The sequence below is a fragment of the Rhincodon typus genome, chromosome 19 (assembly GCF_021869965.1).
Source record: "Rhincodon typus isolate 14 chromosome 19, sRhiTyp1.1, whole genome shotgun sequence".
NCBI lineage: Eukaryota > Metazoa > Chordata > Chondrichthyes > Orectolobiformes > Rhincodontidae > Rhincodon > Rhincodon typus.
Window position 1 is genome coordinate 56,109,428 of NC_063350.1, and position 27,233 is coordinate 56,136,660.

Genomic DNA, 27,233 nt, shown 5'->3' on the forward strand with positions numbered 1-27,233 from the left:
TTTCTGAAGAAGGGTCCAGACCCGAAACGTCAGCCTTCCTGCTCCTCTGATGCTGCTTGGCCTGCTGTGTTCATCTAGCTCTACACCTTGTTATCTCTGCTCTTCCACTGGAGCCTTGTTAAAAGGTGTGCTTGAACTGAAAATTTAAACTGTAGCTACAAACAAAATTAGATTTCTACAAAATAAAACTTTTGACTTTCTTATCCAAAACAGCACACATTTGGTCATCTTGCCTTGTGACTGTCCATCTCCATTGATAAATAACCCCTCCACACCCACATAGTGAGAGTGCTAGCACTACAGCAATATTCCAGGTCTTTAATTTACCATTGAGACTGCCTCACCTGGTTCCCTCACTGCTGCTGCCATTCTTATTAATCTTACAGGTACAAAGAGTGGTACAATTGTTTGTTATAGTGTGTGTTATTAGTTGTTAAATCTATACCATGTTTCCTCAGATCTCCATAATGAGTGTGACTGTCCTTCACTTTGTGAAGCTTTCATTGGTCATTGGCCATTTCCCAGTAAGGTGCATATCACTGGCCCTCCACAGCGTATCAAATATCTCACTACTGTTCACTCTTGTTCCTGTCTCTACAGATCACTGTTGTTGTAAAATACTGCTTTCAGTTTGGATTTTTCCCCTGGACCAGCACCTCCTATCGAATGTATTACTTTAATCAGCCATTCTACCTTCCCAACATCATTGGCATTGAGAAAAAGGATGGCTATGTGCACTATGACCTTATCCAGTTGCTTGCTCTGTTCCTGCATAGGTCAGTCCTCAAGGTAATTGTGCAGATCTATCAAACCTTTTCATTTATTGGAACACTAGTTTACCCTTTGTTTAAAAATATTGCATTTAATACACCTCAAATTGTCACACTTTGGTAAAAGTCATTCCCCTGGGATTTAGAATGGGGAGTGTGGGCACAGATTCCATGATTACAATGTATTGATGAAAGAGTCAATTTCCCTCATACTGAGTTCTGAAGAAGTCATTGGACTTGAAACATTGACCTTCTGTTTCTGTTTCCATAGATGCTGCCAAACCTGCTGAGTTTCTCCAGAACTTCCTGCTTTTATTGAACATAGGAACTAGGAGCAGGAGTAGGTCATCTGGCCCCTCGAGCCTGCCCCGCCATTTAATAAGATCATGGCTGATCTTTTTCAGACTCAGCTCCACTTACCCACCCACTCACCATAACCCTTAATTCCTTTACTGTTCAAAAATTTATCTAGCCTTGCCTTAAAAACATTCAGCGAGGTAGCTTCAACCGCTTCACTGGGCAGGGAATTCCATAGATTCACAACCCTTTGGCTGAAGAAGTTCCTCCTGACCTCAGTCCTACATCTGCTTCCCTTTATTTTGAGGCGATGCCCTCTAGTCCTAGTTTCACCTGCTAGCGGATCAACCTCCCTGCCTCCATCTTATCTATTCCCTTCATAATCTTATATGTTTCTATAAGATCTCCCCCCATTCTTCTGAATTCCAATGAGTATAATCCCAGTCTACTCAGTCTCTCCTTTATAATCCAACCCTCTCAACTCTGGAATCAACTGAGTGAATCTCCTCTGCACCCCCTCCAGTGCTAGTATATCACTTCTCAAGTAAGGAGACCAAAACTCCACACAGTACTCCAGGTGTGGTCTCACCAGGACCCTATACAGCTGCAGCATAGCTTCCCTGTTTTTAAACTCCATCCCTCTAGCAATGGTAGACAAAATTCCATTTGCCTTTTTAATTACCTGCTGCACCTGCAATCCTACTTTTAGTGATTCATGCACAAGGACACTCAAGTCCCTCTGCACAGCAGTGTGCTGCAATTTTTTACCATTTAAAACATAGTCCATTTTGCTGTTATTCCTACCAAAGTGGATGACCTCACACTTATCAACATTGTACTCCATCTGCCAGACCTTTGCCCACTCACTTAGACTATCTGTATCCCTCTGCAGACTTTCAGTGTCTTCTGCACACTTTCCTCTACCGCTCACCTTAGCGTCATCTGCAAATTTTGACACACCACACTTAGCCCCCATCTCCAAATCATCTATGTAAATTGTAAACAATTGCGGTCCCAACACTGATCCCTGAGGCACACCACTAGCCACTGACCGCCAACCAGAAAAACACCCATTTACCCCTACTCTTTGCTTTCTACTGGTCAACCAATCCTCTATCCATGCCAATACATTACCTGGGCTGTTATTTGTAGTTAGTTTTCTAATCAGCCTGTTCGAGGATATTATTGCACACCTCTGGAGCAGGAGGGACTGGAACCTTGGCCTCCTGGCCCAGAGTTGGGAAGCTACCATGATGCCAGAAGAGCTACCTAGCCTGTTATTGTATGCTGGCTGATATGAACTGAAACTTTAGGCTCTGGTGGCCCTAGTGGGAAATAGCTTTTCAGACACTTGGGGTTTGTCACTCTGTGTTACCCTTCCCTGTCTAAATCTACAGGCAGGCTCGGTCACAGCAGAACAGTAACTTAACCTTTAAACATATGTAAAATTGTACCAGTCGTACAGTGTTACCAACAACCGCTTTGTGGGTTTTGGCTCCATTGATACAATTGGAGAGTTTGGTCATTGAGTTCAAAGCCCACATGAGCCTTGACTCAATTGGGAAGTGTGTGCCGATAATCCAGTCCCACTATTTCAGTAGGTGTCACGAATGTGTAACCACCCAATTAAACCAAAAACATGATCAGTTTTCGTAACTGACTACTATTCGGGACTAAAGTAATTTGCTTTTGTCTAATGACTCAGTGGTTAGCACTGCTGCCTCACAGCACCAGGGGCCTGGGTTTGAGTCCAGCCTCAGGTGACTGTCTGTGTGGAGATTGCACATTCTCCCTGTGTCTGCGTGGGTTTCCTCCGGGTGCTCTGGTTTCATCCCACAGTCCAAAGATGTGCAGGTTAGGGTGGATTAGCCATGCTAAATTGCCCATCGTGTCCAGGAATATGCAAGCTGCTCAAACTGTTTTGAGCTATTCAAACAAGTTTTTTGAAAAAATAGATTTCAAAGCCACAGTTCATTTCAAGTTTGAACATTTTATTATTGAGTTGTAATGTTACCTTGTCAAGTGTTTTTTGTTCAGTGGATTAGTTCATCCTCAAATTAACCTGGCCCCTCAAATTTAAGGGCTGTTAAGTTTTTGGGCGTTTCACAATTACCCAATAGAGGTAGTGGACCATTTGTAACAAATTTTCAGATCGTTCATTGACTTTGTTAAGAAGTTTGTTAATTATACATTAGTTATTTAGACAATAAAGAGTATAGAACCAATGAAAATTGAGGATGGTTCATTGATGCCAGCTGACGACTAAGCAGTTGGCATGGAGTGTGTCAATCTCAGTCAAGTTGTGAGGGCAGCTTCCTGCTCTTGTGCCAGTGTTAAGGAACCCTCCCCTGAAACCTTCTCAATCTCGTCTGATCCACTTTTCATCTGAAGAAGGTAGCTCCCTGAGGAGAAGTGGTTCCTACAAGGGCTGCCTGGTGAGGACTGCCCTTCGACCGTGATCATTTGTTGATGCTAACAATCTACACAATGTTTGTGGCTTGTCTGAATCCTTTTAACCAATGAATGTTTAGCCACCCTTATGATCAAATACTCACAGCATCAGATTAACCATTCCCTACTGTCCCAGCTTCATCTGAAAATTAGTTTTCATTCTTTTTGTTCACAAAACTCTTTATTTTCCAAAACATTGCACTGATAATAGGATGCAAATGGCACCAGATAGATCCTTTAATGACTGCTCAATGGAATGTGGTAGTTTTTTTGAGCTTTATCATATCTTTGTTTTGTTATTGTTATTAGAAATTGTGACCAGTTGCATGGGAATTCCTGCTGCAAAGAAAATGTTAAAGAAAGCATCAGTTTTGAAGGGACCCCAATTTCTAACAGGATGTGGTCCACAGCTGACTGTAACAAACAAAGCTTGTTTGGTCTGTTCTTTTCCTTTTACCACAAGCTGTTCCATCGTCCACAAGTCATTTGTAGCTCTCAATTCAAAACCAATAAAAAAAACAAAAACTAAAAATAATGAAAATCAGTGAGGGTTCGGACGTGCCTCAACCCCCGAAGACAAATTGGCATTTCTAAAGAAAACGGATTAGTAATGCTTATACGATAAACGAAACTCCCAGCCATTCATTCCTCCTCCCATCAGACTCTGGGGAGTGGGAGGGGGAGCCACCGAGAGCTGGTGGGTGGGCCACAAAGAGCCGCCATTGGCCAGGATGTGGAGCCTTTTGCCAGGCTGACATGTTGCCAACAAGGTCCCTCATGGGGGACTGATTGAGAAGAGTGAGGGGGTGGTGGTAATAATTGAGAAAAATAATATTAAGAGGCGCATGGACAGGGTGAATAGAGAGCAGCTGTTCCCCTTGGATGAGGGGTCAGTCAGAAGGGGGCATAGTTTTAGGGTAAGGTGCAAGAGATTCAGAGGGGATTTGGGAAAATACTTTTTCACTCAGGGTGGTGGGAATCTGGAATGCACTGCATGGGAACGTACTGGAGGCCGGAAAACTTATAACCTTTAAAAAAAAAAATTTGGATGAGCACTTGAGATATCCTAACTTTCAGAGATATGGGAAAAATACAGGAAGTTGGGATTAGCGCACTTCTAATCGTGGTTATGTCAGTGACTGGCCAAAGGGCCTTTTCTGCACTGTATGAATCTATAAAACAGTTTCAACTCTGTTAATGAAGGAATAGTCAGCTAACTAGCGGGGAACTTTAAGTTACTGAGGTAATTAAGTCCTTGCAGATGAATGTGGAATATCTAGATTAGAGCTGCAAAATTTCGGGAGGACTACATTTGGGGGAAAAAAATATAGTGGATAAAAATTATATTTAAACAAAACAATTGTTAAATTAAAATCTGGGATTTCGATCTGAGATGCCATAAATAGAGTTGGAATTGCCTGGTTTAAATGTTTCCACTTTGCCCATTGCAATGGAATGACAGAGCTGTCACCTCACCAGACTACAAAAAGTATTCAGCCTGATGGTTTCTCATGTGTAGAAGTGTATGTGTGTGTAAGTTATTTTGGAAAAAAAAACTTTTGTTAACTTATCCCTGTTATTCTTATACCAATTTAAACACTGTGGTGTGTAGAAAACTAATGTTTTGGCATTGTGTTGTGGCTAAAAGTTTAAAGAAGAGTTAATAATTATTTGTGATATTGAGGAATTATTCCATTTCAGTTCATGTGACGAGGTCCAAGAAGCACATATGTTGTCACGACCCTAATGGGTAGGGTCTGCTGGAAATCAGATCTCACTATTCTACAAGTCATCACAAATGTGGACATTAACCATCCCAGTGATTAATTTGGTAACGACTGACTGTGACAACAGCCTAAGATCTGATCATTCACACCAGGCTTCATCAAGAAAACAAAAATGTATTTATTATAACAAGCTTATCCTTTAACGAGTGGCTGAAACAGATTGTTAATTGCCAAAGTGCAACCTTAAACCATACCCTCTTTAAATCCAAACACTCACCCATTCATTCATAAATTGGATGAACAAGATAGAAGACACAGCGAGGTTTGCAGGAGTATCAGGGTGGAAAATATATAAACTATAAGGAGAAACAAGATGACTCTTCCCACAGTTTGGTTTTTGATGATGGTATCATGTTGTTGGCTGTGCCAATCCTTTACTTGATAGCCAGTTAGTTAGACCTAGTTCTTTGGCTTGAGTTAGAAGTCCTTCATTTCAGAATATTTGAGTGTTATTCATTTTCCATTCACAGAGGGAAAGAGAGAGATCTGGCTTGTTTGTGGACTTTTAGAGGTCTGTCCTCTTCTCTCAGTTCTCCGCCAAAACTGCTACTTAAAGTCAATCCAAAAGCTGTTGCTGGGCACCTTTTAAAATCAAAGACACTTGCTGCCAATGCGTCCCATAAAAGTTCCAAATCCAACTTCTCCAAAATTACACACTGTTGAGTAACTAATGAGTGAATACAGCACATTTCCTTTGAGTTGTTAAAACTAAGATTCTAAACTTCCATTTTCCAACTTATTTCCAAATCAAATATCTGTAATCCTTACAAATCAACACAAATACAGAAGTCATTGTTACTGTGCGACAGCATCACTTGACGAAGGAGTTAGTGAGAATGAAAAAGGAGCACCTGAAAACCAAAAGGTAGCCCTCATAAAAGAAACATTTGACTCTTGAAACACAGCGAGCAAAAAAAAGTTCCAGTTACTAGGAAAATTCAGGTCTTTCACCAGAAGATGTTATCCTAAAGTTCAATTTTTTAAACACTTAATTAACATTTCTTTCACATCACCCACATTCTGTGACAGTGCCATGGTCTGTGGGATTCCCATGATGCAGTGAAGGGGCAGCACTTTGAGAAGAAGCAGAAACAAAGCAACAGTCAGAACCTGGGAGAGGCACAGGAGGACAATGAGAACACACAAACAGTGAGCCTGCAGGACACTGAACGGGGCCCAGAGAGGAAAAACAGTTCCAGGCGATTATCAGGTAAGCGAGTGAGTGTTGGGGAAAAGAACGGAAGAATCAAACTGCGAAAGCTATGAGAGTTTAATGTTTGGCGCAAACTGACAATTCACCCAGCTACATAAAAATGCACATGCGTATGGAGACACACATAGAAAATGTGTGAAAACACATGCAAAAACATGAGCATATGGAAACACCCAAAGAAACAGACATGCATATGCAAATGCTCACATGTGCATGGTGCACACCCGCATGGAAACCATTACGCACAGAAACGCACACACGGAAAAACACATGCATGGAAACACTCACAGAAATACATGCAGTAACGCGCACACAGGCACAGAAGCACGCACACATGCATGGGAACACACACGAACGGAAACATACTCCTATGCACAGAAATGTATGAGCAGAAACATGCGTGGAAGCATTCACACTTCTGAAAACATGCATGTTCTGAAACATGCATGCACGGAAACACACATGCATGGGCATGTTTGCACACATGGAAACGTGCATATACAGAAAAATGCTCATGCGGAAACACACACATGGAAAACCAACATTCAACAAAATATACACGCACAGAAATACATGAATGGACACACGCACAGAAGCATTCACACACAGAAACACACACAAATGGGAACATGCATGGAAATGCACAGAAACTCACAGAAACAAGCTCATGCACACAGAGATGCACGCACATACAGAAAACACACACATTCATTCAGGTGTACTTGCTTTATCTTGTGCTAAGGTACAGCTTGGTATTCCTTCAGTCTAAGCCAATATTCATGCTTTAACCAACATCAGTAAAACAGATTCAATGATGATTTAGATTAGTTGCTGTTTCTAGGATGTTACTATATGTTATTGGCAGTTTTTTTTAATGATAGTGACTGCACTTCAAAAATACTTCCAGAGGTATGTATTTATTTAAAATAACTGAGGACAATTGCAGCTTTAAGACTGAGTTGATATATTTTCTTGAGTAAGATTGCGAATAGAGCGAAGGTGTGGAAATGGGATTTTTAGCATAGAGCAGTTTTGATCTTACAGAATGACAGTGCAGGCAACTGAACAGCTTCACTATATTCTTCTGTGGAACAGGAAGGCATTGAACAAAATCTTCTATAATGAGAGGCTGAGTAAATTGGTTCGATACTGTCTGCACTTTGGAAGAATGAGAGTTGATCTTAAGAAAGTCACAAGATTGCAAATGGGCTGGACCCAAGTAAATAGTAAGTGGTTTCTGAAACATGGGACATAGGCTCAGGATAAGATGAGAAAAGATTTACTCCCTCAGAGGGCTGTGAATCTTTAGAGCTCTTTACTCCAGAGGGGAGGGAAAGAGGGTGTATGTGCGCCTGTGTGTGTTTCCATGCGTGTGAGCATATTGGAGGCTGGGATAGAGAGATCTATCTACAAGGTGGTGAAGGTGACAATCAAGATGCTTTCCTTCTTTAGCTGGAGCACAGAATATAGGAACAAGGAAGTATTTTTACAACTTTGTAAAACATTGCTTAGGCCACAGATGGAATGCTGTGTGCAGTTCCGGCCACCACACTATCGGAAGGACATGATTGCACTGGGGAGGGTGCAGAGGGGGTTCACCAGGATGTTGCCCAGAATGAAAGTCTCAGTTATGAGGAGAGACTGGATAGGCTGGGATTGTTTTCCTTGGAGCAGAGAAGGCTGAGGGAGGCCATCTGATTAAGGTGTACAGAATTATGAGAGACGTAGGCAGAGTAAATCGTGAGAATTGTTTCCCCATGGCAGACCTGTCTAAGACTGGAGGGCATAAGTTTAAGGTGTGGAGTAAGTGGTTTAGAGCAAATCTGAGGGAAAATGTTTTCATCCAGAGAGTGGTAGAAATATATGCTGCCTGAGAGGGTGGTGGCAGCATGGAGGCAGGAACCTTTACAATATTTAGGAAGCATCTGGATAAGTACTTAAAATAGAGGACCACGGACCAATTGCAAGCAAATGGGATAAGTGTAGTTTGGTGTTTGTTGGTCAGCACAGAGATAGTGGGCCGAAGGGCCTGATTTTATGCTATTTGACTCTCCTATGGCTCTTTGTCCTCTTGGGAAATCTAGAGATATGGGGAGCAGGGAGGAAAGCTGAGGCAGAAGATCTGGTTTGACCACATGGAGGGGTCCAACAGTCTACTGCTCCTCCTCTTCCTTACATTCTCAGTGAGAGAACATTCAGAATATTAACTCATGGCTGTGTGTGTAATGAGGTTCTCTCTGCCTGCCTTTCTCTTCAGAAAGAGTAAAAGCTCCAAAGAGATCCAGAAAGAAGAAGAGGGAATCCCCAAAGGCAGAGAAGCGATTAAGAGATACTGTCAAGGAGCAAATCAGAGAGAAGACACAGATGGCAAAAAGATACATTACTGTCATGTAAGAAACATTCTTTTCTGAAATGAAGCATTCCTGAAGATGCTGTGCTTTAATATCGTGGGCAGTGGGCTTTCTGTTGTAACATCGCCAAAAAACACTTGAGCAACACGGAACTGGATTTCAGTGAAGCGTTTCACTGTATTTTTTCCGTGACATTTCCCTCTGTTCAAGCCAATCTGTTACTTTACAACAGCTGCAGATTATTTGCAGTATGTTTGTAAACAAGCCGACTCTTTTTCAGGGGGTGGGTGAGTTGGGGGAAATGGGTAACATGCTTTTGGAAGTAATTTAGTAAGTAGTAGTGATAGAGCAACAAAGGTGGTGGAGGAGGAGGATACTTGGATAACAGGGACGTATCAGTGCAATTGTGCAGCAGGGGGATTAATGCAGTGGTGGCAGGTCACAGAGAAGGAATCATGTTATGAAGACAAATAATTACGCTCAAAGTTATTAATCAGCCTGTATCCACTGCCCTTCCTTGAGAATAAGGAAGGGGGTGGAAGGTTATCGGGACAAGCGGGAGTGTGGATTCAGGGTCACAATTAGATCAGTCATGATCTTATTGAACGGTGGAGCAAGTTGGAGGAGCTGAGCTTAATCCTACTCAATGTTTATACGCTCGTATGTAGATCATCTCAAAATCACCAAGCGCACATGTACCTAGGAAATACCAAATGTTAGCAAGATTGAGTTGCAGAGATTGTTGTAGTGAAGAACCCTTACACCGAGAAAGACGTAATTGTGGGAAGACTTGTCTCATAGTTTTAAAGTAAAGGTGGAAGTTTGAATCTGAATTTTAAAGTGATTGCTAACGCAACCGAATTAAACAGTATCCTGGCCAACATGGTTTTATAAATCAATAAAAAATAGGTTAAAATTGAGAACTCTGGGTGAAGGATTGATGGATGCATAAAAGTAAATCAGATCATTTTCACAGGTCATTTTTAAAAGCTTGCTGTTTGTAAGATTAGTAGAAACATGAGAGTTTAGAATTTGGGCCACTCTGAGCTCCTGAAAAGGAATAATGGAAATTAAAAGATGAGAGGTGAGTCTTTATTTCACAGTAAGTTACAGATTCACTGTAAATATTCACAGAGCTGCATGTGTTCCCGAAAAATATTCCAATATTTTTAGTCACTCATGGGATGTGAGTGTTGCTGGCTGGGCCAGCATTTATTGCCCATCCCTAGTTGCCCTTGAGAAGGTGGTGGTGAGCTGCCTTCTTGAAATGCTGCCATTGGAAGGGAATTCCAGGATTTTGACCCCCAGTGACAATGAAGAAACTCCGATATATTTCCAAGTCAGGATGATGAGTGACTTGGAGGGGAACTTGTAGGGGGTGGTGTTCCCATGTATCTGCTACCTTTATCTTTCTAGATGAAATGTTCATGGGTTTGGAAGGTGCTATCTAAGAATCTTTGGTGAATTTATGCAATGCATCTTGTGGATAGTATACACTGATGCTACAGAGCGTATGTGGTGAATGGAAAGGATGGTTGTGGATGTAGTGTCAATCAAGTGGGCTGCTCTGTCCTGGATGATGACAAGCTTCTTCGTATTGTTGGAGCTGCAACGTGGGAGTATTCCATCACACTCCTGACTTGTGCCTTGTAGATGGTGGACAGGCTTTGGGGAGTCAGGAGGTGAGTTACTCACTGTAGGATTCCCAGCCTCTGACCTACTTTTTATGTGGTGTTTATGTGATGAGTCCAGTTGAGTTTCTGATCAATGGGAACACTCAGGATGTTGACAGTAGGAATGTAGTGATGGTAATGCCATCGATTATCACGGTGTAAAAAATGATCAGTGGAATGCTGGACTTTGTGGGTCCTGGAAGAAGCCACTGTGTACAGGACAGTATCATGTGCTGTCCTCCAATTTGGGGATGATGTCTATTCAGTTATTAGTTTCTGCCAAAGATCTTTAAGTGACTGAACAGGTGATTCATGGGCCACAGATACTTGGGCCCATGGGGCGGGATGTTGCATAAGGTAGTGAGATTCAGGCAGCAGTATTCAGGGAGAGGAACAGGCCATTCGTCTTGCCAAGTCAGCTCCACCGTTCAATTAGATCAAGATGGATCGTCTCCTCAGTGCCACTGTCTCATACCATCTCCATTTTGCTTGATGCCACTTGTCTCCAGAAACCTGTCAATTTCTGTCTTGAACCTGCTCAAAGATTGAGTTTCCACAGCCTCTGTGTAGAGAATTTCAAAGTTTAACACTCTCTAAAAGAAGAAATTCGTCCTTATCTCTGTCTTGATCCCTTATCCTGAGATTATGTCCCCTGGTGCCAAGTGTGTCCTTCCCTAGATAAAGAGACAAAAACTGTATGCAGTATTTCAGGTGAGGTCTCACTAGGCTATACACAACTGCAGAAAGCTATGTTCATGTCTAATCTCGAGTGAATACCAACTCTATATTTGCCTTTCTAATTGCTTGCTGCATCTGCATGCTAGCCATTAGTGACTTGTGAACAAGGACACCTTTGGACCCTCTCATCTCCCAACCTCTCACTGGTTAAGAAATATTCTGCCTCTTTTTAACCAAAGTGAATAACTTCATCTTTACTCATTTCATATTCTATCTGCTATGTTCTTGCTCAGTCTCTTAACCTTCCTTCAATTCGGCTTGACACCTCCCTCTTCATTCCCCTCACAACTACATTCCCACCTAGCTTGATTTCATTAGCTAATTTGGAAATATTATATTTTCTCCCCACATCAAAATTATTTTTATAGATTGTGAACAGTTGTTGACCCAGCAATTACCCTTGTGGTGCCCCATTAACAGCTTGCATTTATTCCTACTGCCTGCTTCCTGCTTATTAACCAATTCTGAATCCATACTGGTATATTTTTCTCAATCCCCTATGCTCCAGTTTTATTGTGTCTTATGGGATCTTATCAAAAGCCTTCAGAAAATCCAAATTCACCACAACCACTGGTTTTCCTACATATATAATAAAAGTAACATCCTCAAATATCTCCAGCAGATTTGTTAATGTGATTTCTCTTCCATAAATTCATGCTGACTGCGATCATTTTACCATTTTTTTTAAGTCTAGTCGATACATACTTTAAAATTAATGCCAACATTTTTCCTAATACTGATGCCAAACACTTCTTAGTTTTCCAATCTTCCTCTCCCTCCTTCCTTAAACAGTGGGGTTACATTTACTAATTTCCAATCTGCAGGAACCTTTCCAGAATCTATAGATTTCTGAAAGATAATCACCAAAAGCATCTACTGTCTCTCAAGCCACCTCCTTCCACATTCTGGGAAGCACCTCACCTGGTCCACTGGGTTTGTCAATCATCAATCCAGTTCATCCTTCAATTTTCCAGTTTCTCAGCCACTGCCTTGCCTCATCTTGTCAAAGCTGAACAGTTTATCACCATTTTGATCAATTGGTAGTGTGCTCCAGTAGTCATTAATGGTGAGACCTTCATTATTTTTACTTTTGTTTTTAGTTGAAACTATTAGCTGTGAATGGAAGGTGATCTTTGCACATCTTAATGGTGTTAATAAAATGGACATGGACATACATTTCCATTGTAGATCAACATTTATGTAAAACATTTATTGCATTGTCTTGTTTCCTTGTGTCCAACAGAGCTCTTCAAATCTACCTGCCCATTAAAGAATTCTTCTACAACATTATCCATCCTGAATATAATGCAGTGTGTGATGTCTACGCATTAATGTTCCTCATTGACGTCATTAACTTCATCATCACCATTTTTGGATATTGGGCATTCGGAGTAAGTGTGGGATTCTGCAATTACAGTTAAACTTTACTGGTTCAGGTTTGTATGCTTTGCTGATGCACTTTGAAGTGTAGCCATAGAGAAGGCAGCACTAATGTTTTTGGAATGTATTTTAGCAGATTCCAGGGATGGGACCATGACATCCAAACCAGCCAAAGCCCAAAGTAACCTTTAATTCAAAGTTATTTCAGTCTCTTCATGAATGAACTGCTCCTTTGACGTCACCTTCAATGTTGAAAAGTAAACAGATGACAATAACTAAACCCAGGAAAACCAAAGTATTCACTCTGTTTTTGTCTCCAGTTGCTGTTATCTATTTATTGTTAAATTCTGATAATAGACAGACAGAGAGTGACAGATAGATAAATAATTGGTTTATTCAAAGGTGGCTGGTGTTGAATATGACAAGAGTAAGAAAACAGCCAAAGAATATTTAAAGACAATAATTAAAACAATTTTGTACTCAGAAGTAGTGATGTTTTACTGCAGTTATCCCACATCTTTGTGAGACCACACACAGTCTCAAGATACAGGGCAGGTCATTTAAAACTGTCATAGAGAAAGATTTCTTCACTCAATAATGGGACATCACTTGGAAAACAGTGACAGGATTGGATGGAGTCAGTATGGATTTACAAAAGGGAAATCTTGTTTGACAAAATCTACTGGAATTCTTTGAGGGTGTAACTAGTAGTGTTGATAAGAGGGACCCAGTGTTTGTAGCTTATGTGGACTTTCAGAAGCCTTTCAGTAAAGTTTCACATAAGAGATTACTGTGTAGAATTAAAGTGCATGGGATTGGGGGTAGTGTGCTGACATGGATAGAGAATTAGTTGGCAGACAGGAAACAAAGAATAAGAATGAACGAGTCTTTATTTTATTCATTAACGAACTAAGGGCATCGCTGGCTAGGCAGCGTTTATTGCCCATCCATGATTGCCCAGAGGGCAGTTCAGAGTCAACCACATTGCTGTGGGTCTGGAGTCACATGTAGACCAGACCAGGTAAGGATGGCAGTTTCCTTCCCTAGAGGACTTTAGTGAAACAGATGGGTTTTTCCAATGATTGACAATGGATTCATGATCATCATTAGATTCCTAATTCCAGATGTTTATTGAATTCAAATTACACCATCTGCCATGGCGGGATTCGAACCCCAGGTCCACAAAATGTTATCTGGGTCTCTGGATTAACAGTCCAGCCACCAGGCAGGCAGTGACCAGTGGGTACAGTAGGGATCAGTGCTAGGATCCCAGCTTTTTACAATATATATTAATGATTTAGATGAGGGAATTAAATATAATATCCCCAGATTTGCAGATGACAAAGCTGAGTGGGAGGCTGAGCTGGGAGGAGGATGCGGAAATGCTTCAGTGTGATTTGGACAGGCTGAGTGAGTGGGTGAGTGCACGGCAGATGCTGTATAATGTGGGTAAATGTGACGTTATCCACTTTGTTAGCAAGAACGGGAAGGCAGATTATTTCCTGAGTGGTGATAAATTGGGAAAGAGGGAGGTGGAATAAGCAGGTGCAGCAGGTGGTGAAGAAGGCAAGTGGTATGTTGGCCTTCATAACGAAAGGATTCGATGAGCGGAGCAGGGATGCCTTGCTGCAATTATACAAGGCCTTTATTCATTAGAGTTTAGAAGAATGGAGGGAGATCTTATTGAAACACATATGATTCTGAGGAGACTTAACACACAGTAGATGTTAGGAAAATGTTTTCATGACTAGGGGAATCTCAAACAAGGGAGATGGCTCCAGAATAAGGGGACATGCATTTAAAACTGAGGAAAAGGGATTTCTTCTCCCAGAGTGTAGTGAACGTCTGGAATTCTTTATTCCAGTGAAATGTGGGGGCGAGATCACTGAAAGGGTTTAAAGAGAAAGGGAGTTGGATTTTTGAGATATCAGGAAGTTGGCAGCTATGATGGGCCGGCACGAAAGAGGCCTTGGATAGATCAGACATGGTCTTGTTGAAAGGCATGGCAGGTTTTAGGGGCCAAATGGCCTAGTCCTACTCCTCTTTGTTCTTACACTGGGCTATGTTTTGCTTCTACAGAGATACACAGCTGTGGCTGACATCACGGAATCCCTCTCAGAGGATCAGGTGCCCCAAGTGTTCCTCGTGATGGTATTGGTTCAGTTTGCCACCATGGTGGTTGACCGTGCTCTCTACCTCAGGAAGACCGTCATGGGGAAGGTTGTCTTTCAGGTTGTCATGGTACTTGGGATCCATTTCTGGATGTTCTTCATCCTCCCTGGGGTGACTGAAAGGTAACATAGACCATTACAAAGCACTAACTCTCTTGTGTATGTTTACAGTAAGATTTAAGAAGGACTTATGTCCTACCAAGAATGGAATAGGAAAAAGATTGTCATGAAATGGTCAGCCCCAAGCCACGGTATGACTCTCATCTAGGATGAGGAACCAGTGGGATTCATGAGCTGGACACCATTAGCTAAAGGTTGTCCTGCTATCATATGCCCAGGTCCTAGGAGCTGATCACCGATTTCCCTGTGGTTTGAGATAGTTCAGCAATGGGTGAAATGTCCCTGGAGCAACCTCATGATGATGTCACAGAGCTACTCCTCGTTTGATGTAAATGAAACAGTGTGGGTGGGTTTAAAGGGATGGAAAAGAGAGAAAGACATGGAGAGTTAGGCAAGGGTCTGAATTCTAACTGTGTGAATGTGAGATAGACATGTGAAGTAGACTGACTAGCATTGGGTGGTAGAGTTTGTGGAATAGTTTTCATTAATCTGGCAGTAAGTTTAGAGCCTGACATTTCTAAATTCCCATGTATTTTAGAGTTTAGATTGTTTGTGACATATTTAATGTTGGAAAGAAGCCTAAAACTAAAGGCAGTTCTTTGCCTTCTCCTTGATCATTCTGTCTTCAACCCACGCTGATAGATGTGATATAACCAGAAGATGAAAGAAATGGTGTCATTTACAGAGATAGCTACATTTTGATAAGCTGTGAAAGCAATTTTCCAGTGTGATGATGTGTGATAAGTCCTACCTGCTTTCTGTTGTCTAAAAGTTGTTATAATTTCTGACTGCAGGAGGTTTAACCGAAACCCAGTTGCTCAGCTTTGGTACTTTGTTAAATGTATTTACTTCGGTTTGTCAGCGTATCAGATCAAGTGCGGCTATCCCAACAGAGTGCTCGGCAACTTCTTAACCAAGAGTTACAACTACGTCAACCTCTTCCTCTTCCAAGCGTAAGTAAAGTTCTACACTGCAGTACAGGTGAAGCAAGCAGTTAGGCAGGAGGCGCTGGTTTTAGCTGACGCAGAAGATCATTTTAAGCAAGCAAAGGCTGAATGTCAAAGCAAAGCAAAAATGTGTTTGGGATAGATTCCTTGTTGGTTAGCGAACTCAACCAGCTGACCAGAAATTGAAATTTTTAAAAAATAATTTATTCCTTCGTGGGATGTGGGCTTTGCCTGCAAGTCCAAAATAGAGTCCTAGAGACCTACAGCACAGAAAAGGGTTCTTCCTTCCATCGTGTCCATACTAGTCAAAAACAACCAACAAACTATTGGCGAATAGAAGTTAGGAGGTCATGTTGCAGCTGTACAGGACATTGGTTAGGTCACTTTTGGAATATTATATTCAATTCTGGGCTCCCTGCTATAGGAAAAATGTTGCAAAATTTGAAAGTGTTCACAAACGATTTACAAGGATGTTGCTGGGGTTGGAGGGTTTGATCTATAGGAAGAGCCTGAATAGGCCGGGGCTATCTTCCTTGGAACGACAGAGGCTAAGGCGGTGACCTTATAGAGGTTTATAAAATCATGAGGGGCATGGATAGGGTGAATAGCCAAGGTCTTTTTCCAGGCTAGAGGAGTCCAAACCTAGAGGGCATTGGTTTAAGGTGAGAGAGGACAGATTTAAAAAGGGACCTAAGGGGCAACATTTTCATGCAGAAGGTGGTGCACGTATGGAATGAGCTGCCAGAGGAAGTGGTGGAGACTGGTACAATTACAACACGTAAAAGGCATCTGGATGGGTATATGTGAATAGGAAAGGTTTGAGGGATATGAGCCAAATGCTAGCAAATGAAACTGGATTAATTTAGGATATTTGGTCTGCATGGACAAGTTTGGACCAAAGGGTCTGTTTCTGTGCTGTATGTCTCTATGACTCTATGCCTCTATGACTCTATGCATTCTATCTAATCCCATTTGTTACCATTGCTTGAACTGAATACCTTTTGACCATGTCAGAGGGCAGTTAAGGATCAGCCACATTGCCGTGGGCCTGGAGTCACATGTAGGCCAGACCAGGTAAGGATGGCAGTTTCCCTCCCTAAAGGACCGCAGATGAGTTTTTACAACAATGAGTAATAGTTTCTGAGATTACTGAGATTAATTTTCAGTTCCAGAATTATTTATTGAATTTAAATCTTATTAGCTTGTGATTTGTACCCAAGTGCTCAAGAAGAGTATCAAGGACTCGAAACATTAACCTTGTTTCTCTCTGCAGCTGCACTTCCTGCTTCAAGCCCCAGAGCGTAGGCCTGGGTCTCTGAATTACTATTCCATTGATCTATCACCATTTGCATTCTGTAAGCTTGGATAATTATGGGCAGCTATCCAAATACCCCCTCACTTTTACGGAAAGGACATCTTCTCACTGCTCAATTTGATTTTTCCATGTGACCATTTATGACTTTTCCCTCAATGTGACTAATCCCACTCCTCTATCCTCTCTCTCTCACCTTGAGTTTTGTGTAGGTGTTACAATTCTTTTTTGAAAGCCTCGAGTGAACCTGCCTCCCCCACACTCTCAGACAACACATTCCAGACCCTTATCACTCGAGTGAACCTGCCTGCCCTACACTCTCAGACAACACATTCCAGACCCTAACCACTCAAAGAACATAGAACAAAGAAAATTACAGCACAGAAACAGGCCCTCCAAGCCTGCGCCGATCCAGTTCCTCTATCTAAACCTGTCGCCTATTTTCCAAGGATCTGTATCCCTCTGCTCCCTGCCAATTCATGTATCTGTCTAGATACAAGTTAAATGATGCTATCATGCCTAATTCTACCACCTCTGCTGGCAACGTGTTCCAGGCACCCACCACCCTCTGTGTAAAGAACTTTCCACGCATATCTCCCTTAAACTTTTACCCTCTCACCTTGAAATCATGACTCGCATGAACCTACCTCCCCCACACTCTCAGACAACACATTCCAGACCCTAACCACTTGCACAAACCTACTTCTCCCACACTCTCAGACAGTACATTCCAGACCCTAACCATTCGGTGATTAAAAATATTAGAGCGTATTCTATGTTATATAGCCATTTTAACTTCTTTTGCCAATCGCTTTAAATCAGTGTCCTCTGGATATTGGCCCTTCTGCCAATTAGAAGCTTTCTCCCCATCTCCTCTATTGATCCTGCATGATTTTGAACACTTTTATAATATCGCCCCTTAATCTTCTCTTCTTGAAAGAAGACAGCCCCAGCTTCCCCAATGTCTCCACATAACTGATGCTCCTCGTATTTGGAACCATCCTCGTGAATTTTGTGTGCACCCTCTCTGAGACTTTCACACTTTCCAATAAACTTCATAGCCCGACATGATAAACAGTTTAGCCCGAACTAGCATTTAATAAATGTTCAATATAGCTTCCTTGTTTTTGTGTTCAGAAAGCTCAGATGACAGGTATCTTTTTAGCCACTTTCTTGACCTGTCCTGCCACCTTCAATGATTTGCTTCTGCACCCCCTTTAAAAGGTTATTATTTATTATTGTCTCTGCTTGTTCTTTCCATCAAAATGAATCACATCATGTTGTGTAAAGTAATGGTTTTGAAAGGGCCAATCCCACCTTACATTGGCCCTGCCTGTTTTTCTGATGTCACGTGGTCAGAGGGTGGAAACAGGGAGGGTCTAACATTAGCGTTTGGAAGTCACACAACACCAGGTTATGGTCCAACAGGTTTATTTGAAATCACAAGCTTTTGGACCTCTGCTCCTTCATCAGGTGAAGTGAAGAGAAGCACTCAGACACCGAATCTTTAGGCAGAGAGATCAAAGATAGTACAAATGGTGTGAGTGGAGTGTCGACAGGCTGAACAAGTTTCTGCAGTAGGGGGAGGCGATGGCCTAGTGGTATTATCACTGGACTGTTAATCCAGAGATCCAGATAATGTTCTGGGGACCCAGATTCAAATCCCTCCATGGGAGATGATGGAATTTGAATTCAATAAATAGCTGGAATTAAGAATCTAATGATGACCATGAATCCATTGTCGATTGTCAGAAAAAACCCATTTGGTTCACTAATGCCCTTAAGGGAATGAAACTGCCATCCTTACCTGGTCTGGCCTACATGTGACTTCAGACTCACAGCAATGTGGTTGACACTTCACTGCCCTCTGGGCAATTAGGGATGGGCAATAAATGCTGCCTAGCCAGCAACATCCTCATCCCATGAATGAATTTTTTAAAAATCGAAAGTGTCAGACGGTGTGAGTGAAGTGTCAACAGCTGAATAGCAAGTGAAGGGATGACCTATAATCTGATTAAATGAGGCAGAGAGATAATTACAAAAAATTTAAAATAAGGTGCTGCTGCAGACAAACCAAATGATTGGAATAACATGATAGGCGTAACAGTCACATACTGAGGCCTAACCAAAGTAATAAGTAATCCAAAACTGTACAAACTAATTAAGGTAGAGAGATCATAACAAGTTATTAATGTGATGGTGTTAAAACAGGACAGTAAGGAAGATTTTACAGATACAGAACAGTGTGCTGGGGTGATATGTAGCGCGATGTGAGCCCAAGATCACGGTTGAGGCCATCTTTGTGGGTACGGAACTTGGCTGTCAGTTTCTGCTCAGCGACTCTACATTGTCATGTATCTCGAGGGCCATCTTGGAAGACGCTTACCCGAAGATTGGAGGCTGAATGTCCTTGACCGCTGAAGTGTGCCTCAACTGGGAGGGAACATTCCTGACTGGCGTTTGTTGCGTGGTGTCCATTTATCTATTGTCGTAGCATCAGCATGGTCTTTGGGTTAGCATCCTCCAAGGTGGCCTTTGAGATACACAACAATGTAGAGTCGCTGAGCAGGTGACTCTTATGCCTATCATGTTGTATTTGGTTTGTCTCCAGCATTTTTTTTGTAATTATATCTGCCTCAATTAGTCGGATCATAGGTCATCCCTTCATTTGCTATTCAGCTGGTGACACTTTACTCACACCGTTTGACACTTTTGATCACCTGCAGAAACTTGTTGTTCAGCCTGTCAATAGTCCACTCACACTGTTTGTACAATCTTTGATCTCTCTGCCTGTGAGATTCTGTGCCTGTGAGCTGGTCTTCTCATCACCTGATGAACGAGCAGCGCCCCAAAAGCTTATGTTTTCAAATAAACCTGTCGGACTATAACCTGGTATCATGTGACTTCTAACTTTGTCCACTCCAGACCAACACTGGCACCTCCACATCATAGCTTTTGGAAGGCATAGATGTATCTGGACCAGCTCCAAACGGTGCTAGTAAGGCTACCTCACCAAATTTTGTTGGATTTATTGTTATCATGCAGTAAACCACTTGTTATGTCAGAACAGTCTCTTCTGTGCTTATTGTCTACCACCAACAGACCCAAGTCAAGGGAGGATTATAGAATCATACAGCATAGAAACAGATCTTTCAGTCCAATGAGTCCATGCTGACCATGTTCCCAAACTAAACAGTCCCACCTGCCTGCACTTGGCCTATATTCATCCAGACCTTTCTCATTCAAGAACTTATCCAAATGTCTTCTAAACGTTGTAACTGTACCTGCATCCACCACATCCTCTGGTAATTCATTCCACACATAAACCACTCTGTACAAAAAAGTAGCCCCTCATGTCCTTTTTAAATCTTTCTCCGCTCACCTTAAAAATATGCCCGGCAGCATCTAGAAGAAAGGAGCGGTCAACATTTCGGATGGAAGGAAAATACCAGCAATGTTGACTGCTCCTTTCCTCCAGATGCTGCCTGGCTTGCTGTGTTCTTCCAGCCTCCTGTTTGCCTACCTTGGATTCCAGCATCTGCAGTTTTTTTTTTGTCTCTTAAAAATATGTCCCTTGGACTTGAAATCCCCCAGCATTGGGAAAAGACACCTGTCATCCACCTTATCTATAGCCCTCATGATTTGGAAACCTTTATAAGGTTTTCTCTAGGAGGTTTTCAACCTGCTACACCCCAGTGTAAAAAATCCTAGCCTATCCAGCCTCTCCTTATAACTCAAACCTTCCATTCCCGGCAACATCCTGCTAAATCTTTTCTGATCTCTCTCCAGTTTAATAATATCCTTCCTATAACAGAGCGACTAGAACTAGGCACAGTTCTCCAGAAGAGGCTTCAGCAACATCCTGTACAACCTCAACATGACTTCCCAACTTCAATACTCAAAGCTCTGAGCAATGAAGGCAAGCGTGCTAAACACCTTCTTAACCACCCTGTCCACATGTAATGCAAACTTCATAGAATTATGTACCAGAACTCCTCAGTGTCTGTTCTACAACAGGCCTTACTTCTAATTGTATAAGTACTGCCCTTTATTGTCTTACCAAAATGCATTAGCTTGCATTTATCTAAATTAAACTACATCTGCCATTCCTCAGCCCATTGACCCAATCAATCACAATCGTTTTGTAATCTTAGATAACCTTCTTCACTATCCACGATACCACCAATTTTGGTGTCATGTGCAAACTTACTAACTATTTCGTTTAGAGATAGTAGGAACTGCAGATGCTGGAGAATCCGACACAACAAGGAGCAGGGCTGGATGAACACAGCAGGCCAAGCAGCATCATAGGAGCAGAAAAGATTGGTGACAGCAAACTACCTCAAACAGCCCTTACCCAGTGCCACTGACTGGTAGAGGTGGTAAATACTATAAAGTACCAGCATTGGTCATCTGGGTAAATGCCACATTTTACACTTCTCTGTGCCCACTATTCCACCAGCCTTTACATCCCCTTGAAGTACACTATTATCTTCCTTACAATACTTACGTGTTTATGTTGTCTGAAGATGTTGAAATTGTGCCCGTACACTCAAGTCAATGACATTATTTTAAATAGGAGTAAGCAGTGGTCCCAGTTCCAATCTCTGGAGAATCCCACTGTATTCCTACCTTTTGTCCAAAATGCAACCCATCCCCACAGCTCAGCCAACTTTGTATCCATGTTGCCCCTGAGCTTTTTATTCTATTGACTCCAACTTTGCTCACAGTCCCTACTGTGTATCAGTTTACCAAACACCTTCTGGAAATCCACATTCACTAACATCAACAGATTGACCTTCATCAATGAAAAAAAACTCAATCAGTTTGGAGAAACATGACTTTTCCTCGTCAAATTTTCTTTACTAATAATTTTCTTTCTCGTTCAACTTGAGTGCGTAATTTTGTACTGGAATAATGTTGCTCCTCTTTCACTATGACCTTGTCAGCATCATCTTTATTGATAAAAAGTTACTAGATTTATAATCAAGTAGCAGCACAGAGATTCAAATTCTAGGTGATTCTAACTGGCAATCAATTAGATGACCGTAGGTAGTGAAGAAGATGGAGACAGATACAAAATACTCCTTTAGTATCTCAACCCTCCATTGCCCTGCAGTAATGTCCTTTTTGATTCCTAATTGGTCCCATGGCCTCTCTTACTGCCCCTTTAATACTGTGTGCCTTTTGGATTTTTGATTATTTTGAATTCCCCTGTAACCGAGCTACTAGTCTCTTTTCATACACTCACTTTTTACTTTTTTTGCTTTTCACCCATCCTTAGAACTTTTTATAGTCAGTATGGTTCTCATTTTTTGTTAGCCCCCATGATTTTCTGCTTGTGTTGTACTTACTAATCTGCCAGCTTTCGATAAACACCCTGGGTATCCGCTAGGCACAGACTCAAACCCACCAACAGAAGGTGGAGGTCACAGCTAGTGTTCAGGACAGGAACCCTGCCTGATGCAGCTTTCCTCATACACCAGTCATTGTAATGGAATCCCTGCCATAAGCTTTATCAACATGACCTAACACAGCAAGATTCAAACTGTGGCCTCTCCTGAACTGTCTCAGTATCTATCACACACGCGCGCACACACACATCTACACATACACATGTACACACACACAAATATCTACACACACACGTACACACACAAATACAAACACACACACATACACGCACATGTACACACACAAATAAAGAATATTGTCATGTGTTGGTGTCTTCTCAATTCTTTACATAGAAGAATGAAATGATATTTACAGAAATAATACAGAATGAAATGATATTTACAGATGCTGTGACAGTTCTACAGATGACAGCTGCTTAAATCGAGGCTTTAAGTGTGAGATTGAGATGTGTGCTTTGATTAAGATGAAGATTTTGCCTGGTAACAATCTACCACATGTTGTACAAACTGTTCAAGCCAGTCTCTGTACACTTAACCATCTAGACACCTGACCCACTTAAACATCTGTGAACCCTGCCTGAAAACTCTATCCTCCATTAATCAGCTTTCTTGGATGGTTTCAGATTCCGTTTGGTGCCCTTTTTGACAGAGCTAAGGGCAGCGATGGATTGGGTATGGACAGACACCACACTCAGTATCTCCAGCTGGATTTGTGTGGAGGACATTTATGCCAACGTGTTCATCCTGAAATGCTGGAATGAGTCCGAGAAGGTGAGCAACAAGTAACCTGTGAGTTGAGAAAAGCTCAACTAGGCTCAGGTAGCCTCACTTTATTTGGGCATAGAATGGTTACATGTGTAGTCTAATCTCTGGGCTCTTGTGACACAGAGGTACTGTACACATCTGTAGACCAGAAGGCCCACATTGAAGTCCCACCTGCTTCAGTAGGGTGTAATAACATCTCTGAACAGGTTGATTGGAAAATATCTGCAATCTAACCTCTCCTCAGCGATTGATCCAACACTCCATCTCCAGACAGTGAGGGTTTAGATACCAATTCATCATTCATAGCAAAGTAAAATCAATGCTGGGAATCTGAAATAACATCAAATTGCTCAGCAAGTTTCAGTGGAAGAATACAGCGTTTTATGTTTCTGATTAAGTTGATTTTCCATCAGAACAGTGATAGGCTGGAAACAAGTGGTAAACAATAAGATAAAGTAATTTCCTTCTCGTATTTCGCTGGATTCCACACAGTGTATGCTGTCAGCCCTGTTTAGATGTTGGGCCTAAGCTGACGATCTGTTTCACTGTGCCTTTTGGTTAGGACTCTAGGCCTTTAATAAAGTCTTTAGTTTTGCTAAAAATGAAATACCAAAGAGACAATATCCTTTTGAATATAGTGATGGTGGGTTAATCCATTAATACTGCAGCTTTTTTAAAAAATTAATTTGTGGGATGTGGTAGTCGCTGGCTGGCCAGCATTTAATTGCCAATCCCTAACTGCCCTTGAAGAGACTTTATAGCGATTGGAACAACTGAGTGGCTTGCTAGGCCATTTCAGAGGGCAGTTAAGAGTCAACCACATTGCTGTGGGTCTGGAGTCACATGTAAGCCAGACCAGGTAAGGATGGCAGATTTTGTTCCCTGAAGGACATTAGTGAACCAGATGGGTTTTTCCCAACAATCGACAATGGGTTTGTGGTCATCATTAGACTCTTAATTCCAGATTTTTTTTTCATTGAATTCAAATTCCACCATCTGCTGTGGCGGGGTTCAAACTCGAGTCCCCAAAACATGAGTTCAGTTTCTGAATTAATAGTCTGGCAATAATACTACTAGACCATCACCCATTCTTCCAGACCAGTGTCCTTGCCCAGAAAAGTGCTTACCCTCTTCCGAGTCTCTTGCCGGAGTCACAAAGTCTGATTTTCTTCCAACGGTGAGTTAGGGACAAGCAATCGTTTTGCACAGTGTCCCTTTTTATTCTCCACTAAGCTCAGCTGCTTTTTTTTTTACAGTTGTCTTCAAACCTGGAGCACAGAATTAACTATAATGCAGACTCTGTGGGTAGATTTCACCGGATTAGATTTTCCACCAGCTGCAGAACTCAGGAACAAGTAGGAATTCAGACAAGGTTCATTTTTGGCCCATTCATTAAGTGAAACTCCAGTAGCAAAGACATAGGAATACTCATTTCTGTGGCCAGGGACTGCAAACGGGGAATGTCAGATAGCTCACCCATTGCCCTCACTCTCACACCAAGTGCATTAGCTTAAAGTTAGCCCTCTTCTTTTCTCTTTGGTCTCCACTGGGTTTCTTCACAGGGTTAAGGATGCTGAATCCAGCCGAATGAATGTGAATGTTGGCTGGTATGTATCAGTCTGGTGGGGAGGAAACTGGAGCTCAGCAACTGTGGTACCATTTACTGGTTAGTCACCCTTTCACCAAATAAGCTTCATGTCGTGAGAGGATATGAAGAGAGAGTAGGTGGAAAGGTCAGGGAGAGGGGGTGAGGGGATAATATGCAGAGGGCACAGATTAACACAAAGAGAATGGGCATGGAGAGATAACAGAGGAAATGGAGACAGGGCAGGAGAGATTGCCGGGAGTGAGCGGAGGGAGAAAGGACTTGGAGATGGCACAAGGAGGGAGGGTGTATAGACAGAGGGCACAGAGGGAGGGGGTGAAGTGAGAGACATTGGCAACTGAGAGACCTCATAAATAGAGAACATATAGAAAACACAAACAGATGTGGATGCTCTGAATTGTCACTCTCAGGGTCTTCCATCTTATTGAGTCCATTGTCAGAGACTAAGAGCCTACCAGAATTTATGAATGTGGTTAACAATGTGCGAATGACCAATTGGTTTCTGTGATGGTGATGGCCAGAACACTGGAGATGAATCTCCTGCTCTTCGAAGCAGTGACTGCAGACAGATGGGGGCTTAGTTTAATGCCTCATGTGAAAGGTGGTACCTCTGACAGTGCAGAGCTCCCTCAGCACTGCACTGGAGAGTCTGCACTGTATTCCTAAACCCTGGTCCTTGTGGTTCAGAACCTGACATTTAATGAACAAATTAACATATGTAATGAGAAGGCTGGCCTCCTTGTCTGAATTCCCAATTCGTAAAAAGATCCTGTGAGTGGGAGGGTCAATTCCGTCAGATTCAGTCATGCTCTGAAGACAACTTGAGACAGTAGGTTTCGTGTCTTCCACCTCCACACGAGCCCAGCAACCCAGCTGCTGTAGGTCCGCTCCTGTCTCTCTCTGGTACACACACTGGGATCTATGCTTGTGGACTGTCATGTCTCTCCTTTCTTCTCAACAGAGATACCCACAAGCAGCTGGTCAGAAGAAGAACATGCTGGTTAAATACGGAATGGGTGGCCTCATCATTGTCTCGTTGATCTGCATCGTGTGGTTCCCACTGCTCTTTATGTCGTTGGTCAAATCTGTTGCTGGAGTGACCAATCAGCCTCTGGATGTCTCTGTCAAGATCAGTATTGGTGGCTATGAGGTGAGAAGTAACTTGACAAGCCAGGCTCATAGCTGAAGTAATGAAAAAAAACAAATAATTTGCATTTATTATACTACTTTCCACAAACTCAGGATTCCCCAAAGCATATTTAGCCAATGAAATACCTGTTGTCAAGTTTGTAATGTTGGAAATTTTGTGCACAGGAATCTTCCACCAACACCTCTGGAATAATGAGTCTGTTTGTATGATGTCACTATTGGCCTGGTTCCTGGGGATAACTCTCTGCTCTTTTTCTAAAGAGCACTGTGGAGTTTTTACTTGAGAGGGAACAATTAGGACATCTCCAACCCTGCAAAGCTCCTTCAGTACTGCACAGGAAGGTCGGCCTGAATTGGAGGCTTCAGCCTGAATGGATGCTGGAGTTCGACACTCAAACAGCCTCCTTTTCCCCAAGGAGTGAACGGGGTGTTGTCAAGGAAGACAGTAACACCGTGTGAGAAGGTGTAGGGTCAGCACACTCTGTCCCCCTGACCAGACGAGGGGCAGTGAGGGTGCCTCAAGGAGGGACTCCCATAACAGCAAAGACAGTTTTTAAAAATTTATTATTGGGATATGGGCATCAGCTGGCTGGAGCAGCATTTATTGACCAGAGGGCAGTTAAGAGTCAACCACATTGCTGTGGGTCTGGAGTCACATGTAGGCCAGACCAGGTAAAGATGGCCGTTTCCTTCCCTAAAGGACATTAGTGAACCAGGCAGGTCTTTTCCTGACAATCAACAATGGATTCAAGGTCATCACTGGACTTGTGATTCCATATTATTATTGAATTCAAATTCCACCATTTACCATGGTGGGATTCGAACCTGAGTCCCCAGAACATTACCTGAGTCTCTGGATTAATAGTCTAGCAATAATACCACTAGGCTATCATCTACCCCCTAAGTTTAGACCCCAAGTTTCAACTGGAAGAGACTGTCCTGCACTGAGAAGCTTCCCCTGCTGCTTGCCCTGGGATCTGACTGCCTGTTTTGACATACCCCATTACACTTGGGTCTTCTGGGGCCTCTGCAGTTCTACCATTGTCTCATAGCAACATCAAAAATAGGAACAGGACTAGGCCTGTTGAG

The 27,233-nt window shown here is 42.2% G+C and overlaps 1 protein-coding gene across 1 annotated transcript in view; it reads left to right on the forward strand.

Moving 5' to 3' along the window:
• Nucleotides 1–26,354, forward strand: part of LOC125485437 (piezo-type mechanosensitive ion channel component 2-like) — a 170,696-nt gene extending 144,342 nt beyond the window's left edge. The window contains exons 39-47 of the mRNA XM_048608196.1: nt 601–789; nt 6,335–6,515; nt 8,776–8,908; nt 12,524–12,671; nt 14,740–14,954; nt 15,746–15,904; nt 23,248–23,395; nt 25,957–26,145; nt 26,310–26,354. Coding sequence (XP_048464153.1) covers nt 601–789; nt 6,335–6,515; nt 8,776–8,908; nt 12,524–12,671; nt 14,740–14,954; nt 15,746–15,904; nt 23,248–23,395; nt 25,957–26,145; nt 26,310–26,354 — 1,407 coding nt within the window. The remainder of the gene's footprint in view (nt 1–600; nt 790–6,334; nt 6,516–8,775; nt 8,909–12,523; nt 12,672–14,739; nt 14,955–15,745; nt 15,905–23,247; nt 23,396–25,956; nt 26,146–26,309) is intronic.
• Nucleotides 26,355–27,233: the final 879 nt, after the last annotated feature.